The sequence below is a fragment of the Leptinotarsa decemlineata genome, unplaced genomic scaffold (assembly GCF_025532065.1).
Source record: "Leptinotarsa decemlineata unplaced genomic scaffold, Ldec_3_MD MMD2_tig00000232_RagTag_RagTag, whole genome shotgun sequence".
In the NCBI taxonomy this organism is placed as follows: domain Eukaryota; kingdom Metazoa; phylum Arthropoda; class Insecta; order Coleoptera; family Chrysomelidae; genus Leptinotarsa; species Leptinotarsa decemlineata.
The window spans coordinates 800,381-821,502 of NW_027412546.1; the positions used below are offsets into that span (position 1 = coordinate 800,381).

General features: G+C 36.2%; 1 protein-coding gene across 1 annotated transcript; it reads left to right on the plus strand.

Moving 5' to 3' along the window:
• Window positions 1-241: 241 nt before the first annotated feature.
• On the plus strand, window positions 242-19,249 carry LOC111504032 (sodium channel protein Nach). The gene is made up of 10 exons (XM_074173392.1): window positions 242-417; window positions 1,865-2,122; window positions 7,440-7,742; window positions 9,812-9,944; window positions 11,524-11,688; window positions 13,369-13,648; window positions 13,748-13,810; window positions 16,266-16,440; window positions 17,897-18,051; window positions 18,094-19,249. Exons 1-10 carry the CDS (start codon window positions 242-244, stop codon window positions 18,354-18,356), a joined length of 1,971 nt encoding a protein of 656 aa, XP_074029493.1. The 3' UTR covers window positions 18,357-19,249.
• Window positions 19,250-21,122: the final 1,873 nt, after the last annotated feature.

A 21,122-nucleotide genomic window follows, 5' to 3' on the forward strand; every position in this document is an offset into this window, starting at 1 on the left:
AAACAACCAAATTTTGTGTTCGTTTCCAAGACTATAACTAGTCTCCAATTCAAAAGATTAATTCAAATCCAATTGTAGCTCGTGTTTATGAAATCATCAATTATTCAACAAGTGCTTCCTGGACACGGTAATGTTTATATCAAATGAACCAGGCGAAAGAACAAGTAGGATATCGATTGTGAACTTTAACGAAAACAAATCCGTCGAACAGTACTGGCAAGTTTGAAAACTAAAACACGTCATGCGATACAAGGAATACGAAAAAAATGTCGTCGGTCTGCATTTGTACCATTCGAGGCCACGACGTCGCAAAACCTTTGCTGAAATGCTGAAGGAAGAAGCAAAGCAGTTCTGTCTGAATACTGCTCTCCACGGGTATCGATTTATAGTGCTGCCCAAACGTATATTGTTGGAAAGGTGGGTTATTAAAATCTGTATTTTATCAAACAGACTACCGGGACAGTCACAAGTCCATAATGGCACTTTGACCACAAAAAACTACCTACTAGTCTTGAGAATGAATTAAATGAAGACATTGAAGAACTTTCATTTCAGAACACTTCGGTCAAAATGTACCTCTTCTGGTAATAATGTCAGTCTGTATCTTTGTGATACAAATCCTTTTCGAAAGTGGAAACTCTGGATACTCTCGAAGGAATGGCAAAAAAAAACTCGGCTGGTATTGATGGCATCTCAAGAGTTACTGCGAAAAAAAATATTAATCTTATACCATCAATGTTCTTGATGAATCAATGTTTTCCAAAGGGTTCTCATATTCCCTCGATACAAAGAGATTGCTTTTCTTCCCCTCTGAACTGTTTGAGGAAGTTATTAGTAATATAATTGAACTGCATGGCGTCAAGAAAAACAATTCAATCGAGTCAGTTTCATACCATTCATTAGATATAATTTATACATAGGTTCATTTTCGACGAACTGGTTGTTACTCCTTTTTTAAATTTGTCAAAAGCATTTCAGACAATTTCATATAATTAAACTAGCAGGCCTGAGTTTCTCATTTTAATGTATATGGCTTGGTGAACTCATACGTAACGATAGCAGTCTAATAGTCAGCTATAATGGAATATAATCAAGTCCCGAAAATGTCCCCGGAAGTGCCTAGAAGTTCTATCCTAGGGCCACTGTAATTCTTCATTTTTATAAATGACTTGTCTGATTTTTTCTGAATGTCATATGATCATGTATCAGTTAATTCAGTAGAACAAAAATTCATTGTTCGTTGAAGTGAAATCATTGATTAGAAGGGAGTTCAGCACAATAAATGATGTTCAATCACAGCAAGTTGTTGACAGTGTCCCGTGAAAGTGAAATTTTACCTCTTTCGAATACTATATTGTGTAGCAATCTTAATTTTTTTATGACAGTCTGGCTATGTAAACATGTGGAGGTTTCTCAAGATCAGCTCGTAATGTACCGGATGAGTGCAAATAACTTTTACACATATTCTGAAAGTACCAATTTTATCAGTTTTGAGTTCTATAACAACATGCCTTGTAGGCACATCTACAAGGTTTATTAATGAATGTTCAGAATACAAACTGAATAGGAAAACGTATGATTCAATGTTCAATGTTCACTTGTTTTGTATAAAGATGGACAAGTTGCAAGCCAAAATCATTCTTTCCAAAGAATCTATGAAATGAATAAATATGAGTTCCAGCAATCGTTGAGAATCACAAATGCAAGAATTTTGGTATCAAGTTCTATCTAGTAACCTAATTGCAGTGAAAGCTACAAAGAGAAAGTTTGGGAACTAAAGAAAGATCACCACCTCTCATGTGAAAGTCTAATATTGTTAGTGCCATAACATTTGACACATTATATACGATTTTCAATATCACTGAAAAGTTTCAAATCCCTCATTGATAACCTGTTCTCCATTTTTTTATTCCAGAATTTTTTGGGCAATTGTATGCTTGGTTGCCCTAACAACCGCTCTATCGTTACTCTTCGTAGCTTGGACTGATTTCAAAAAGAATCCAACGGTACTAGTAACCGATTCCAATCATCATCCAGTATGGCAATATGAGTTTCCAGCAGTAACAGTTTGTGACTTCAATATCATATCCAAAAAAGCAGCGCTTCATCTCGCAAGAAACTTGTAAGTATGTTCAAGCTGAAAGGAAAGTCAGTAATTGAAAACAAGATAAAGAAAATACGTTGTTTAACTTGTTTTTATCCATATCTTGGTGACTATTCCAGACTCTTTTTTGTCTCTGATCAGATTTATTCACAATTCCATTGGGTACATAGGATTTTTCAAGTTATTTCTCAATTTTTTGATTGTTCACTTATGGCCATGAAGGTAGAATAATTTCAAACGTTTTTGGTAAGAAAGGTGAATACTACTTTACAGGACCGTAGCGAAAAAAAAAACCAGAGGGGGGGGGAAGGAATCCAAATTTTCCTAACTCCAACAGCAAAATTTACCAACTTTCGAAGAAAAGAAAGCCGAGGGATTAGTGTTACTACTATAATATTTTAATTTTCTTACTTAGCTATCCAAAGATTGGCTGAATGATTATGTCCGTTAGGGTATGCAGAGACAAAAATAAATTTTGTTGATTATAAAAGTATAAGGAAACAAATATAGCTGAGGCACCAGTCAATCTAATAATAACACTGATGATTTTCAAACAAGACTAAACCTCTAACGGAAGCAAGAAACTCTTTGGAAGGTTCGAAATAGATGAACATTTCAACCTAGCAGACCACTGTTATAATAGTCATGCAGTCATTGTTCACTGTGGTTCTGGCGTTGAATGTGGTCATTATTACGCCTTGGTCAAAGAAGAAACGGACTGGTTTAAATTTGACGATAGTCGTGTCACGAAGTGTTCTGGCGATGCATTGTATTTATTGGTGCCTCTGGAGACACCCTACATTTTGTTTTATGAGAGAGAGGACATTGTTAGATCAAGATCTTCAGATGATGTGGTGCTGCAGGTTTTTCCGGGTTTTCCTGCAGCTGAAAAAGCAAATGCGCCACTGGAATCAATGAAGTCGCCCCGGAGCGCCAATTAATTTTTATTGTTGTATTTATTTTACTTTTATCGTTGTCTTAACATATTATAATTCAGTTTTCTAATCTTTTTTTAAATATTGGTTAATACACTTTTACTTTTCTAAAAGTAACAATGGGAATTATTCTACTTTGGACCAAGGTCCTTGGTCTTCCACCATGTATAGGAATATTCAATACAAATGAAAGAGAACAACACTTAAATAATATTGTGCCTATTGTTTTCTACTATTATTTTTTCTATCTTCACGGCCCGAAATTTCCCAACTTTTCCAAGTCGGAAAAACAGCGAAAAGTTGGGAATTTTGTAAAATTGTCACTTCAAAACTTGTGGACTATTCACGACTGTTTTCTTACTTGGGAGAAATCAAAATTTTTTGAAGATTTCAACCAACTCAGAATTATCTTCAAGTTATGCATGTCAGGAAATCCCAACCTTCTCGTGGTTCTTTCCCTTTTCTTATTACCTCTCCTTTTCTTTTCTCTCATTTTCATTGTTTTAATTTTTATTCATTTTTTACTATTATTTTTTTCTATCTTCACGGCCCAACTTTTTCCAACTTTTTCCTGAGTCGAAAAAGCAGGGGGGGAGGCTCCCCCCATTCCCCCACCCCATGGCGACGGCCCTGTTACTGAATCCTGAACCTTCTCTGACATCAATTATAAGGAAAAATCTTCGAATGTAGAAAATTGAAGATTTCATCTGAATTAAAAAGAAACAAAGCATCAGTGAAGAACACCTTCACAACAGAAGATCTAAAATGTTATAGTAGAATGAATTTTTTTAAGACAAAACACAAGCACCACAGGAGAAACCTGTGGCGAGACATATTGGTGTCCATTTTAATCCCCAACAAACTCATCGAAGCAGAAAGCGGATTTTTCTGTAGCATTGAATTGAACCTGGTCACTTCCACCCCAACGCAAAATCTCCTCTAGATCCTCATTGAGATATGCAACCTCCTGCTGTCGGTGAAGATGTGCCTCCGTAGCTGATGACCTGGAATCCAGTTGGAATGACGAGACAAGTGTGCTGTTGTCAGCAGACAGAGTAGGTAGAGCTAAGAGTGGAGTAGGTAGAGATTTTCCCTTTCATCAATGAGGACTTGATTGATAAAGATCAACAAATATTTTGACAGTGCAAAAATTTCAGCAATTGTGCATTTTCCTCCACAAAACTAATATTTGTTCTCTGATAATACTTCATGTGTAGCCTACTGAATTGATGTCACTCAGAAAGACATATTCCAATAAACTACTGACTGGCCCAAGTCCGTGACAGCTCGATGTTTGAGAAATAAAATCACAAAATGACAAAGGTACTAATAGCAGGGGAACCCACGATGCAAAATGGGGATTTACTCGAGCGTCATTAAGATATATTAGGTTCCAAAGCTTAGATGATAAGAAGAAAAAAATGTTATATAATATATACCTTTTCATCGGTGGGGGAAGCGGCTATAGATTTTTAATTATGTAAAAAAATACTGTTGCATGGACATACTCGAGCGAGTTATGTGAAGAGATTTTGCAGACTATCCAAGGAAATGCAGTGCTTGTAGATACCCACCCCGTATCCAGAAACGATTATATTCATAACTTTTTATTTATTCTATTTGCAGAGCTCGATGTGAGAAGTTCTCTAGAAATTTTGTATTGTAATTTTGAGTAAAATAAATTGTTTTTAAAAACGGTTTTCGACTTCAAAGTTACTTAACTAGCGCGTCAGATATTGATAGCATCAATGTCCTACGTATTTTTAATAATGTTGAGGTGTTAATCTGATCTTTTACATGATGCGGGTGGTTGTACGTATAAAAGTGAAAAAAAAATAACGAGCGCGTCAGATTTTCTAAGGGGGTTTTAAGTGCAACAAAAAAAAGCTCTCATTCAATAATCTGACGATTTCGATCTGACGCAAACTCGCGGCCATCATTATAATGTGCCATATATATGATGAGCTGTTTTCTCGGGTTTCGCTCCGTGTTCTATGTATTTTATCCCCATAAGGATTATTTTCACAATGTTTCGGCAAAGTCTCATTTGCCATCTTCTGGTGGTGTCTGGTTTTTTCAACTAGACTGATTAGTTCGAACTCTGTGTCTCAATTTATAGGGATGGATGTTTCCCTTCACCTGCGTTGCTGCCACTACCTGTGTTTGTTTGACTACCTGTTTTGGTCTTATTAGCTGGGCTGCCTCTCCTGTCTCTGTTATTGTACCTGTATTGTCATGTGCCGAGTTTTGCTTCTGGGGTTGAGCGGTCTGATTGCTTTTGCGAAGCGATAAAACGGATCTCCATATTGATGATAATCTTTGCGCATCATCTCTCTTGTTCATATTATTGGGTCGTTTTTCAATTTCGATAGCCTCTCTAATTGTTCGCGAGTAAAAGTTTTCGTTGCTTGCTAGTATTTTTGTGTTATCGAAATCGATGTTTTGTCCTGTCTGAAGTACGTGCTGGAAGAGAGAAGACGTGGTGACTTTTCCCTTCACTGCTAGTTTGTGTTCATCTTTGCGAATTTTGATTCGTCTATTGGTCTGGCCGATGTAAGTCCTGTCACAATCATGGCATGGTACTTCATACACTCCTTGTGTATGAAGTACCATGCCATGCCATGCCATATATATATATATATATATATATATGTTGTTTTTCCGGGTGTTCATCCTTTGTGTACTATTCGATAGTCGACGTTTCGCCATCATCTCAGTTGGCATTATCAAGACGAGTTACTGCTTCGCTTCGAGAGGTGTAACACCTCGAGAGGTGTCTAAAATTTCAACATTCTCGAAGGAAAAAGCATGATCCAAATTTATGGTGTGATTAGAAAGGAAACATGACGGTTTATTACATCTTATGTCACTCTTGTGTGAAGTGATTCTGTCTTTTAATTTTCTACTAGTTTGTCCAATGTAAATCTTTTCACAACTGGAACATGGGATGGAATAAACCACATTGGATAGATTGATTATATCTTCTTTGTCTTTCAAGTTGGAAAAAAGTTTCTTAATAGTCTTCAGATTTTTGAAAGCTAATTTCACATGTTCAAATTGACTCCGAATACCCGGAAAAACCAGTTTAGCATATATATATATATATATATATATATATATATATATATATATATATATATATATATATATATATATATATATATATATATATATGTTTAGATGTGCTGTCTCATAATCTGCAATTATCTAGAGGGATTCGCTTAATCTGACAAAAACAATATTTTTTTTAATTTTTTTCAATTCATTGAACTTAATTGAAAAGCTCAGGAAATAGCTTGCAAATGAATAAGTGTATGTTTTTTAAGTAGAATACTTGTATTTATAAGAAAATATTTTTTTTAATGCTCAAAAAAATTTAATTTTTTATAATCAATTGATTAATGAATGAAGAAAAGAGAAATGGAACTATGTTTTTTACCACTTTTATATTTAACTAACGTTACTGCAGTTTCGTCATATATAAGGACATTTTCAAACTTATACAATATATATAGGACGATACTGCAGTAACGTTAGTTACAAATAAAAGTGGTTGGTAAAAAAAAAGAAAGTTTAGTCTCTCTTTTCTTCATTATGATTTCCTACCACGTAGTAACGGGTACATCCATCAATTAATTGATTAATTGATCATCATCTTCATCTTTATCACGAACGAGTCTCTGTGATCAGCTGTGATGGCGTCATGGCAACAGAATTCAAAGTGGGGACGGAGTGAGAGAGTAATAGATAGAGAAAAAGTGAATAGAAATTCGGAGAGGGAAATATAGGTATCACACAGCTGCACGCATTAAACTTTATCGACGAATTTTTGTTATTTCGGCTTGCGGAAATCGTCAGATTATATATTTTTCGTTATCCTTGAATTATTACCTTCAAAATAATGAAAAAATTAGCTACGCTCGAGAATGTCGAAATGACGTTGTTTTTTTACAACTTTGCTGCCCTCTCCTTTCTTTACGTCACTCTCAAATTGTCAGATTACTGGAATATACACTTTTTAGCAGGTAATTAACTCACCCTACCTTAATCTGACGCGCTCGAGAATTTCTGATGATCAATTTTTTTTTACTAATCTGATCCTTTATCCCTCACAGGCGGCCTTATATATGGGGCTCATATTTGGTGGAGGTACTTAACCGGGTACAAGGTATCCCCTGTATATTAATCTGTCGCGCTTTAGTAAATCCCAAAATCCCCGCTTGGGCTCCCCTATTATAAGTATGTTAGTCATGTTTGTACATTTTTCAAGAGAAACGGTGATTCAATAAGCACCATTGGATGCAAAACGTCTTATTGATTTGGTGATAACATTCATATCAGATATATGGATTTTCAATTGCAATAATGCAATTTGTTTAGGTATTGTTTTTTTTTCTCAGGACCAAGGGAAGCAACACAAACGAACTGGTCCAGCAATTCAGGCTTCTCGCGCAGCTCATCAGGAACACTAGAATAGACACCCCGTTCAGTAACTTCTCTCAGCTCCAAGACATTCTGGACGAACACAAAATGTCAATAGAAACCGTCATGCAAAAACTCACTCCTTCTTGTGACGAAATTTTAGTTCGATGTCTTTGGAAGGGAGAAGAAAAACGATGCGATAGTATTTTTGAGCAAATCAAAACTACCGAAGGATTCTGCTGCTCATTCAACTACTTTGCTTTCAATCACACTTTTGGAGGGTAAGTTGGAAAACTATATTCGTTTTGAAATTCAAACAGAGGCACTCAGAGGAAATTTAATTATTCCTAGTCAAATGATGCCTATCGATAGGCGCATGTTATGTGTTAGTGAATCTAGATGCCTGCCGGAAAACAACTACTTCCCCGACTAATACCACGCTGGATATTGAATTATCTTCAACAGACATTTGTGCAAGATACCTCACAGAAGTTAGTCTCGCAGATGCAGTGACGGCTCGTGCATTGGAGAACAGGGGAGGCTTATGTCATATACACACGCTTTGCTTAATATTAAAGTCAGGGCATGGGCATAACAATGCATAAAAAGTGCATGAGGAGCTATGGACTTTATTTTAGTTTGTAAACCATTTAAATCGCCGGCCATGACCGCAGCCCCATCATAGGTTTGCGCAATTAACTTTTGCCTAAAATTATAGGCGTCACACGTACGAATTAAAAAATTAAACAAATCGTCAGCTGTGCGCCCAGATGAAACGTCATGGAAACCCATAAAACGTTCTACCACATTACCATCTTTGACATATCTAAAAACGATTGAAAGTTGCGATGTACAGGTAATATCGGTAGTTTCATCAATTTGCCATGCAAAAACAGAAACACTTTCTCCTTGTTTATATTTTCCTTAATAATGTATGCCACACTGTCTATAATAAGCTCATTTTGGATGGTTTTTGAGGTGCCCAAAAAAACTGTACCGTTTAAAAAAGTGCCAAATTGTGAAATTTGCCCCATAACACGAGGTAAATTTTTTAAATCGGAGTATCCTATTTTAGACCACGTTTGGTATTCGGTTTGTACGGAAAATAAAACACAGGGCCAACAAAAAAGTTTTTCTCGTTTAATACAGCCGGTTAACCAATCACATTTATCGTACCAACTAATATTAAATCCACGATTATGGCCTTCCCAGAGTTTCAATAATGTAAAATTTATTATCATAAGATAGAGGCCTAAAATTATTTGTCAGCAACCAATCGACTATATCGTCAGATTTTTTAATTTCGTCCAACTTATCCATAATAAATGAAAAAAAAACTTACCGATAAGTGAAAACCTGAAAACACCTTGAAATTGAAAGAAAACACTTTAAAAACACATTTAAAATATTAACAAAAAGCACTGCTATAATATAATACTGCCTGTTTTTATACACAAATAACAAATATTATCAAGAAACAATAAAACGATTTACCGGAATATTTCTTAGTCCCGGTCCGTCACGGTCTCCCATCCGAATAATTAAATAAAAAACAAACGCAGTGGTACACTAACGGAGACCAACTGGAGGCTAGCCTCCTCTGACGCTATAATTTCTGCAACTGAAATTACAAATCGGGACGTATGTCGCTGGTTGCAACGGTCTCGTAGAGCCTGTGTTTTTTAAAGCGGTCGGAGGTTTGGGCTCCCTTGCAACGTATGGCATTTATTATTTCGGGTTGATAGTTTATTCGTTATTCGTTCATGGGCGATGCGTTTGAGTTTTGTTGATGCAGGAAACAGTGTGGTACGTACTACGTAGTGAGTGATAGTTTTTTCGGGCATATTATGTATTTATATTAAAAATTAATGGTAAAGTAATGATACCCAAGCATTTTTGAAGAAAATTAATCATAAATATTTGTCAATATCTTTCAATTTATTGCAATGAATAGCCTCAAATTTTATGGGGAGGCTAAGCCTCCTTGCCTCCTCTGACGAGCTGCCGCTGCGCAGATGTTTCTCGTTTATCCAGCAGCTAAAATGCAGAAATTATTCAAGTAGATCACTTGCAGACATTGATTGCTGATCTTCTAAACAACTTATAAATTAAACTAGTAGCTACTGCGGGCAATGCAAATCTACCATAGACTAATTTTTGTCTGTTATCTCTTGAAATAGTACATACATTTATAAACTTATATGTGAATTTGTGAATATTATATTTACATTTACTATTGGACTAATAAAGGTGTAATATACGATGTTCACCAGAATTGGCCCCAATATAGTTTCATATCATTCAATTTTCTTGTTGAATCACTGATTCTATGAGTGGGTGGTTATTACAGGTCACTAGCTAGAAAATCCCCCAAAGAACCAAGAAGAGTTTCAGGCTGTGGGTACCAAACAGGACTAGAAGTGATGGTAAACAACAATCCAGATGATTATGTGGCTTCCTATATTCCATCAATTGGTCAAAAGGTTCGAAACATCGCTATGCTGCCGTGCTAAGACAGAAGGTCGTGACTGACCAAAAATTGCATTTCAAGGTTTTCGAATATTTCGCTTCTATTGAACACAACCTATCCAAGGGACAAAGTCAGAATGTCGTATCTTCACTCTAAATACCTAAAATAACATACACTATTTGTCGTATCTCGAGAATATCAAGCGGTTACTAAATCAAAGTATCGTATCTGGTTGATGCTAAGTCATGTCGTCCTATCTGACAGTTGAGACTTCTCTTATTGCTGTTCATATAGAATTTGATAAGCAAATACATGGTCGAACTGTCCTATCTGCCCTGCACTGAGTCAGATTGTCGTAACACTGCTTTAAAATTCCATATACGACTTTTGAACTTAGGTTGACTTCAATTGAAATATGATGAGTACAAAATCTGGCTGAAAATGTGATACTTACGCCTGTTCAATTTAACAGAAGTGAGGTTATGTGTGTGAAAGTTATTCATTATTGCACCTCGTGGTGCATGTATTCTTCCATATTTCGGTAAATTTTCGTTATGTGGACACCCGGCGATTTTGAACAAATTTTTGGCTGTGCTTACGTATTTTGATGCGTAGATTACGAATCCGAAAGAAAAAAGCGGCGCTCTCCCTTATTTAAAAAGTTACGGTCCTTCAAAGTTCAGAAAAGGGCAACTTTTCAGCCTTCTTTTTCACTAAATAAACTATTTAAAAACACAAGCATTTATTCACTAGGTCACCTTTATACCTTATTCCTCCTTCTTTAACACTTTTCACTTCAATAATCAACATTTTTCTTACAAAAATGTTAAAAAATGTACGGAGCTGCTTTTTGGTTACATATCACTGTATTTTACGTTTTTAAGGTTAATGATATGGTTGGTACGACTGATGCAGTCCATATTCCTGAAGTAATTCAAATGTTTTTTACCTTCATTCTTTAGATCGTAAATTTGTTTTTGGTGGTGTATTACGAATTTGAAATAGTAGGCGACGGCAAATACCAACCGCTTTTTTCTGAAATGTCACTAGTAACTAACCTAAAAATAGAATAATGTCACCAGGAGAAGCATTCGTTTTTAAATTGAGTTTTTTATAAGAAAAATGTTGATTATTGAAGTGAAAAGTGTTAAAGAAGGAGGAATAAGGTGTAAAGGTGACCTAGTGAATTAATGCTTGTGTTTTTAAATAGTTTATTTAGTGAAAAAAAAAGGCTGAAAAGTTGTCCTTTTCTGAACTTTGAAGGGCCGTAACTTTTTAAATAAGGGAGAACGCCGCTTTTTTCTTTCGGATTCGTAATCTACGCATCAAAATACGTAAGTACAGTCAAAAATTTTTTCAAAATCGTCGGGTGTCCAGATAACGAAAATTTACCAAATTTACCCAGCTTTCAATAAATTTCTATTATCACGCAGAGATGCCAAAGAAATAACACTTTGGATGGATAATTGTGCAGCCCAGAATAAAAACTGGGCTCTGTACTGTTTTTTTAGTTCACTTCATTAATTCTGAATGCAGGGGAGACCGGGGCAAGATGAAGTTCGGGGCAACACGGGAAGTAAGCTGAATAGTAATCGTGTTCGGAGCGGCGACAGCGCCATTTGCACGAACTTCACTCTCCGCTAGTGTGTCCAAGCAGAGCGAACAGGTTAGAACTCGTTTTTGCGTTGCAGAGAGAAAAAAGTGATATTGCAAGTGTTTTTACACGATATTTGATTCGAAAACTGATGTACAGACATGTAAGTACCTGTGTTAATGTATTATTTCAATCCCGAGCTTATTATAGTAGTCCAAAACATTAAATTCAAACCAGATTTTTTCGCCGGTAAAGTTTGAGGTTAGAATTGCGTCATCTTTTTTACCTACCTGTGGATCGGGGCAAGATGATGGGGGCATAATGGGATACTATCCCGTTTTGCCCCGACCTTGTGATTAAAATAACATTTTCTATGTACTGATAATCAAGTGACTGAGAAAGATAAAAACCAAATAAAAAAACCAAAAAAGACTGCAAAGAAGATTAAAAAGACAACTGACAAGGAAAACCTGCAGAAAAAGCGTCAAACCAAAAGGTGCAAAAAAGAAACTGAATTGGAAGATAGTTCATCCCAAGAAGAGGATGATGACTGTGCTTGCATCTATTGTGGGTACTTATACTCAGATTCAACCGAAGGTTGGGTCATCTGCGGCGTGTGCCACGGTTGGGCGCATAATTCATGTGCCGGAGTAGAAGAGGAAGATGAAGAGGCACACATTTGTGAACGCTGTCTACCCGCTGTCTTACCCCAGTTATGGGGCAAAACGGGAAATTTGCCGAGTTTCTTTTTTTCATGATTTGCCAAAAAAAGTTCTGTGATTTTGCATGCTACAACGTTTAATTATAAGAGAGAAATGTATAATAGTTACCTCTTTTGTTAAAGAATGTTATTAAAGAGTTTAATTTTCCTTGTATAACGAGTTTTGTCTTAGCTATCTCATCTTGCCCCAGTCTCCCCTACAACAATAAATTTACTTAAACTCAAATATCTTCAAACTGGTCACACTTTCATGAGTGCTGACTTATTCCATCACCAAGTGGAAAAGTCATTAAAATAGAATGGCAAAGTCGTAGATTTTGAAGACTATAAAACTTGTGTTCAAATATCAAATAGTGGACGCACGACCTGCATTCATATGGATGTAGATGACTTTTTGGATGTTACAGACTGTTCATCCAGATTCAAACTGAAGAAAACGGAGCCAAAACCTCTATTATTTTTGTTTTGTGAAGTACATTTCGTGAGAGGTTCCAAAAAACTATTTTACAAAACAAAGTTTGGTGGAGAGCGAATTGAATTGTGTTTCCTAACTGCGAAAGCTCTGAAAGAAGGAATAGCTCGGCCGCAAATCAGATCCACTCCGAAAGGAATAAACCCAACTCAAAAACATAACTTGATTCAGAAATCACAAGAGATGTCTGTACCTAAAAATAGACTCAAGTTTTGGAGGAGTTACCGGAGCCCGAAGAAGAAACCGGATTAGATTGAAGTTTTTTAATAAAATATTTCAATAATCAAAAACTGATTTTACTGATTTTCCATTCTCAGTTCTCACTAATTATTGTGAATACATGATTTTTTGTTCCCAATTAATCCTAATAAACATCACTTATTCATTTGGTTAGTTCATGTCAAACTATTGAATCATTAACGACTCACCACACTAAACGACAGTTCTCCAAAAAGTAAATTCTGAATACAATAAACACTGATATTCCAATTGGATTTACTAATCTCCAAATAACTCAAAACTCTTGCAAAACTAGATACGACCTCTTGTCTAAGCACGGCAGTATGTCCTGTCAATATTTCAGTGTAACCCAAATACCAATTTCCAGCCCTCAACCCATCACATACAACACAAAGTGATTCTTTTTTCAGATCCTTATACATAATCCCTACTACTTTCCGGACTGGACCGTGCAGGCTATTTTGAATCAGAGGAGAATCGTGAATCTCATCAGCCTTATCCCGACGATAACCCACTCCACCGAAGACATAAAGAGAATGGACGTGGATATCAGGAAATGTTTATTTTCACACGAGAGAAAGTTGATTCACTTCGAAAGGTACAATTACCATAACTGTATGGTAGAGTGCAGGATGAATTTGACGAGGAGGCAATGCCGCTGCATTCCCTTTTATAACATCTACAATCCACGTGTGTATGAATACAAGTATTACCTATGTAATTGCTTTCTTTTGCATCTGTCACTACTAGTGAAGCATTGTACCAACTATATGTTTCTTTTTATTTCAGTTCATGATGCTAAACATAAAATATGTTCCTTAAGGGATATTCCGTGTCTTGAAGAAAATTATGGTGAGATATATAAATGAATCCAGTTATTTAAATCAAATATCTTCAGTAAATAATATGGTTAATGAAATAACTCTTTCTGTGTGAGTTTTGCAAATGAGTGAAATGAGTTCTTTCTGAAAATTCACAAGAAGAACATCACTGGTCTCGAAACCGTGCCCTGTTATTTTGCGCAGTATTATAAAGTCATTGAAAATACCAAAATAAATGTTTCATCAAAAACTTTGTTCAAAAAGTAACTGACATTTAGCCAGTAATTTATTTGGTTTACCCCATGGTTGTAAGGGGTGGAAAACGCAACCCCTAAAATTTATTTCCAGTGTCACTTTTTGTCTTATTATTTGTTTACCATTTAAAAATTTATTTCCGATAGCCTGTTTCATTCTAAACAAAAAATGTCTCTTGGGTTTTTTGCCCAAAATAAACCAGTTCGCAGCAAAAAATTATTTTACGAACAACTACAGAGATACACCGTCATAACTGCGAACTGGATTTATTGTTATTTTGTAGTTAGTACCTGCATTAAACGATTAAAGGGTGATAAACAAAACTAATTTATTAATAACAAAACACACCACATGTATAAATCATAGTAATTGTTCAATATGTCTACCTTCAGACATTACGCATGCGTCTAGACGTCGGCGCATTGAGCCACGTATTCGCTCAAATATTCCTGGAGTCTCTCTGCATCGATGATGCGGTATCTTAAGTCCTCTACATCACGAACAGGAGTAAGATAAACCAAATGCTGTAAATGGCCCCAAATATAGAAATCTAGAGGATTGAGATCTGGGGATCGAGCGGGCCAGTTCTGTGGGACTCCTCGACCTATCCAATGATTTGCATATGTTTCAGTTAAATTCTGACGTGCTACTTGACTAAAATGGGCGGGAGCCCAATCATGCATAAAAAATATATCCCTTCTGACGCCCAAAGGAACTTCCTCCAGCAGTACTGGACGCACTGCTCTTAAAAATTGAACGTATGCCTCACCATTTAATCGAGGAGGTAGAAAATGAGGCCCAATTAAATCATCCCCAATAACTCCGAGCCACGTTAAGAGAAAACTGTTCTTGATGGTTAGTTTCGACAATAGCGTGAGGGTTTTCATCAGCCCATATGTGGTCATTATAAAAATTAATAATCTTGTCCCGAGAAAAACTATATTCGTCTGTGAATTCTATCGTCTTCAGAAAGTCACAATTTCTTCTAATCATTTCCAGCATCCAATTGCAAAATTCAAGACGGTTCGGAAAGTCTCGCGGTAACAGTGCCTGTATTCGTTGCAGATGGTAAGGGTATAAGAGTTGGTTCCTTCAAAATTCGAAATACCGTCATATGATCAACATTTAGATGGAAAGCAATCTTTCTAGTACTGGTAGTAGGTTGTTCCTCAATCAAATTAAGTACTGCTTCAAGCTGTGGTGTTCGTACTTCTCCATGGCGACCACAATGCTGCGTTCTTTTTTCGAATGAACCATATTCTTGTAATCGTTAATGAAGTCGAGCAAATATTCTATGTGAAGGATGCTGCCGTTGAGGATACATTTCAGCATATAGTCTAGAAACTTCGAACCCATTCCCCTGCGACAGACCGTAAACGTAATGCATATCAGCCATTCCCTAATTTGTGTATGCCATTTTAATAACAAAGTAACAAATTAAGAACAGAACAACAACACACAATTAGGATTAATTCAATTTCGAAAATTCACAAACTGACAGCGTCATACCAATTTAATTGTCACTATCGCTAATAGCGACCTACTAGATAGATTAGTTTCGTATTTTCGCATTTATGACGATGTATCTCTGTAGTTGTTCGTAAAATATTTTTTTGCTCTGAACTGGTTTATTTTGGCCAAAAAACCCAAGAGACATTTTTTCTTTAGAATGAAACAGGCTATCGGAACTAAATTTTTAAATGGTAAACAAATAATAAGACAAAGAGTTATATTGAAAATAAATTTTAGGGGTTGCGTTTTCCACCCCTTACAACTATGGGATAAACCAAATAAATTACTTGCTAAGTGTCTTTTTGGTAGTACAAAACGTCAGGTTGATTTCAATATTGTAACTTTTTCAGTGCTTGTGAAAAAAATTGTTATACAAATGTTATGTACCCCCTTTAAGGAGCTGTATATTAACAAGGGATGCTCCAATGAAATTTCTTTATATGAAAGATCCTATATTTTTTTCGATGAGGAATCACCTCCTTAAATGTTTTACACTTATTTAGTTACACCCTGTATATCCAGTTTCAAAATTTGTATTACATAGGACATGGCATGAATATCGAATAACCAGAAAGTTACCTTGCTAAATTTTACGAGGAACCATGTGGGATTCACGGAAATGTTGCAATGCAGGCTTTATACCAGTTTCTTCATAGGAACAAATCTGAATTTGGAAAAAACTAAGGACTCGGATCATAATGTGTAATTATTTTTTCCAGAACTCATCTCAAATACGATGCCAAGAATTGATTTCTCTTCTTTGGATGCTTCGCATGGAAATAGAAACAACTCGAAATGTGATTGTTTGCCAGACTGTGAGATCACTGAATACGTCGCAGAGAGTTCGTATGGTGTCTTGAGCAGGGAATTCTCAATGAACCAACCATCTCTTTAGTGAGTCACAACTGAGAATTATTCAACACACCATTTACCGTCTGCTAGTTTGTTTTTTTTTTATTCAATCGTACAATACGCCAACGGGATAACCCAATATCTGGAGGCAGGGTAGCTCTTTAATCCAAAACACACACTGTTCCCAAACACCAGAACTGCAACAACACTCCTCTTGACGCGCATTCCACCAACAAAGCTGGGGTCTCCAGGAAATGAAAAAACTTCAGTTTATTTTTGTTTTGCCATAATACCCACCGTAAAGTTAAAATGTGTACCTTGGCCGTAATACGTACATGAATATGTGGCTTAACCGGTATACCTAACTTATAGTTTAAATAATCTAGGCCATAATACGTAGTTCATAGTAGGAATATGTGGCTTGGCTGTAATACTTAGTTTATAATCGAATACGTGGCTTGACGGTAATCTTATGGTGATAATATGTGGCTCAGCCGTAATGCCTACCTTATAATTACAATATGTGGCTTAGCCATAATGCCTACCAATATGTGTCTTGGCCGTAATACTTGCCCTATAGTGAAATATGTGGCTTAACCGTAGTATCCTACCTTATAGTTGAAATTGTATCTTGGCTGTAATGCATAGCTCATGGTTAAAATATGTGGCTTGGCCATGATACTTATCCCACAGTTAAATATCTAGCTTGGCGGTTATACCCAATTCGTAATTGGAATATGTATCTTTGCCGTAATACCTAGCTCATAGTTGAAATATGTGACTTGGCCGTAATATCGACCTGATAGTTGAATATGTGGCTTGACTGTAATACATAGCCTATACTTATAACATGTGGCCCAACCGTAATGTCTATGCATTATAGTTGAAATATGTGGCTTGGCCGTATAGTTATAATATGTGGCGTAACCGTAATGCCTATACATTATAGTTGAAATATGTGGCTTGGTCATACTACATACCTCATAGTTGAAAATATATGGCTTGGCCTTGATACTCTACAGTTGAATATGTGGCTTCACCTTTATATATATAACTTACAGTTAAAATGTGATACCTAGCTCATGATTAAAATATGTGGCTTAACGGTAATTCTCACCTTGTAGCTGAATATATGGCTGGACCTTAATACATACCTTATAATTATAATATGTGGTTTAGCCGTAATGCCTATACCTTATGGTTGAAATATGTGGCTTGGCCGTTTCTTTCCTCCTGAATATATTGGCACAAAATTACCGACTAGCAAATAAATTCATGGACTAAATGTCTACATGATTTCTATGAAATGGTCAGGCCACATATTTTAACTATAATGTAGTGTTTGTCGAACAGGTCTACACGCCCTCGGCTCACAATGAGATCTGATAATTGTGCAAGCAATATGTACTTATATCATATAAAGAGGTTTTAGTTGAATACTATATAGAATTTGTACACTGAAAGTTACTATTTTGTAAACAATGTATTCTTTTTGCAGTGGGGGAATCGATATCAAGAATCACAGTGTGTTCAGAGTATTCTACAATGATCTTGTCGGAATAAAGAATAGAAGAGACGTTAGATTTGACTGGCATGCGTTATTAGGCGAGTATTTTAGCTTAAATATGCATAATTTCAATTTTAAAATTGCAATTCTGCAACATCCAACTTCAACCTGATCTTTTGGTATTCCAGCGTACTACGGTGGTCTGCTAGGGCTTTTCCTAGGCTTCAGCTTCGTTTCTGGAGTGGAAATAATCTACTTTTTCACCATCAGATTATTTGTTGACGCAACGAAGAATAAGTCAAAGTTAACCAGAACCAAGCAAGTACGAACGATTTACAATCCGAAAATAAGACCTGTAGACTATGATAACTTCAATGATAGAGGACTGATGCTTCACGAAGACACTGAGATCAGGAGAAGAAGCATCTTCAATACTCCTTATTTGGAGTAGAATTCAATTTCGTTCTGCATTATAACACGTTCTATGTTAACATCACCCAGCAATTCTAATAATCTTGATACAGGGGGCTAAACATATGTTGATTTCTTAAGAGCTTTTGATAGGATAGATAATAATAATAATAATAATGAACTTGCTACCAGCATGTCCAGCATATGCGGTCTCAGCCTATATCCATCGACATAACGCGGCCCTAAGAGTGCTATATTACCATCTACGGCACTCTTACGGTATTGACGAGACACCGGTGTTGCCCTACGCTCCGGGGGATATTGAATCCGTTGTTGGGAACGAGAAGTGCCGAATTTATTGGAACTATTCGTTCCCCACCCTCAGGCTCATACAAGCTAATAAGCCTGATGTGGTCCTTCTCGCCCACCAGAGCAAAACGATATTTGTCGTGGAGTTTTCAGCTCCTGGCGAGACGAACATCGTCAGAAAAGAGGAGAAAAAACGGATGAAATATCGAGATTTTCACTTCGAACTCCGCAAACTCTATCCAGATCACTCTGTCAAGTGCACCAGTGCTACTGAGTTGGTGGTATTTTGTTGAAAAAACTGATTTGGTTTATCCAGAGACATCACCCAGTTCTAAAAATCATGTCAGGTCGACAACAGTTCAATTTTCATAATGGTCATCATTCCAATCCACATGTTTCAACTTCTTGGGTCCCTCAAGGCTCCCATCTAGGATCATTACCTTTTTATTGTTTGTGAATGATTTAGTTGACGATTTAGATACTATAGCAATGCCATAAGCAGATGATTTAAAACTTAATCTAGTAATATTACACTTAACCGATTGCGAGCAACTTCAAAATAATATGAATGTGGTACATGAGATCAAGAACTAACATGTGCCCATACCCTTGCAAATCAAGAGCTAATCAACGTTTGTTTGAAGGTGATTGACAATGTTTCGTGATGAATTTCACTAGTTCGGACTTCCATTGTCTACTATATAAAATGATTTGAAATCCCTGAAACAAGTAAAAAAGAATAATTAAAAAAGAATAGTTAAAAATAACAATTATATTAAGCAACAATAAACCTGAAATGAAATGATAGTGAAATAACCTACAAGTAAAAATATAATAATTGAATAAATAAAAATTAAAGGAATGCAAAAAGAAAATAATAAAAAATAAAAAAGTGTAGAGATTCCAAGTCACGTTAGTTCACGACGTTTCGATTGTTGGTATCTACAATCGTCTTCGGGTGATGACTGGACTGATTCCTCCGAGAGATGACTATTTTATAGGTCGTTGAAATACTTTCACTTTCTCTACTTTCCATTTTCCGCTTCACTGATTCCGTGAGAGATGACCGATTTGGCGGGAGTTGGTCATTTTTCGTTTGATGATGGGTTTCCATATGTTACGTATATCTACGCTGGCCTGGCTGAATACGTTGTTGGACAACATGTATGCGGCTTCCTTAAATTTTCTCCTGAATCAATGTTCCTCTCTGTGCAAGATCTCAGCTTGGGACCACTCGATGTTGTGTTGATGGGTCCAAACATGGTCTGCTATTCCTGATTTGCTGGTTTCTCCTCGCTGTGTGTGCTTCTTGTGCTCGGCAATGCGAACATTCAATGGCCTCTTAGTTTCACCAATATAGAGGCCATTGAATGTTCGCATTGCCGAGCACAAGAAGCACACACAGCGAGGAGAAACCAGCAAATCAGGAATAGCAGACCATGTTTGGACCCATCAACACAACATCGAGTGGTCCCAAGCTGAGATCTTGCACAGAGAGGAACATTGGTTCAGGAGAAAATTTAAGGAAGCCGCATACATGTTGTCCAACAACGTATTCAGCCAGGCCAGCGTAGATATAGGTAACATATGGAAACCCATCATCAAACGAAAAATGACCAACTCCCGCCAAATCGGTCATCTCTCACGGAATCAGTGAAGCGGAAAATGGAAAGTAGAGAAAGTGAAAGTATTTCAACGACCTATAAAATAGTCATCTCTCGGAGGAATCAGTCCAGTCATCACCCGAAGACGATTGTAGATACCAACAATCGAAACGTCGTGAACTAACGTGACTTGGAATCTCTACACTTTTTTATTTTTTATTATTTTCTTTTTGCATTCCTTTAATTTTTATTTATTCAATTATTATATTTTTACTTGTAGGTTATTTCACTATCATTTAATTTCAGGTTTATTGTTGCTTAATATAATTCTTATTTTCAACTATTCTTTTTAATTATTCTTTTTTACTTGTTTCAGGGATTACAAATAATTTTATATAATAGACAATGGAAGTCCGAACTAGTGAAAGAGCTAGTCATTCCAACTGGGCACAAATACTATGAGAATATGTCGCCCCACGTTGGGCGCCAGTATGTAGGGGTTTATTATTATTATTATTATTATTATTTATTAACTTCAGGTACAATATAAAATATAGAATATAGACATAGTAAAAACAAGTTAAGTTAATGAACTAAGAAGTCACATAAACTGTTTCCAGTTTGTGTGTGACTGTGAAAATTACAATCAAAGTTAGAATCACTTAAAGAAAACTAATAATACAGGCTGATTCACGGTGGATGGCACATTAGACGTTTCTGGTGAACCAGACAACGGATCACTTTGAAAATTTAATGGAGGGCATATTCGGATATTCTCTAGCCAACTAAAATATTTTCGACAATGCGGTGTTGCCACTTCTATTAGAAAGCAGTAGCAACTTTGATTTTTCAACTGGAACACTCTGTATATAATATTATTTTTGGAATCTCCA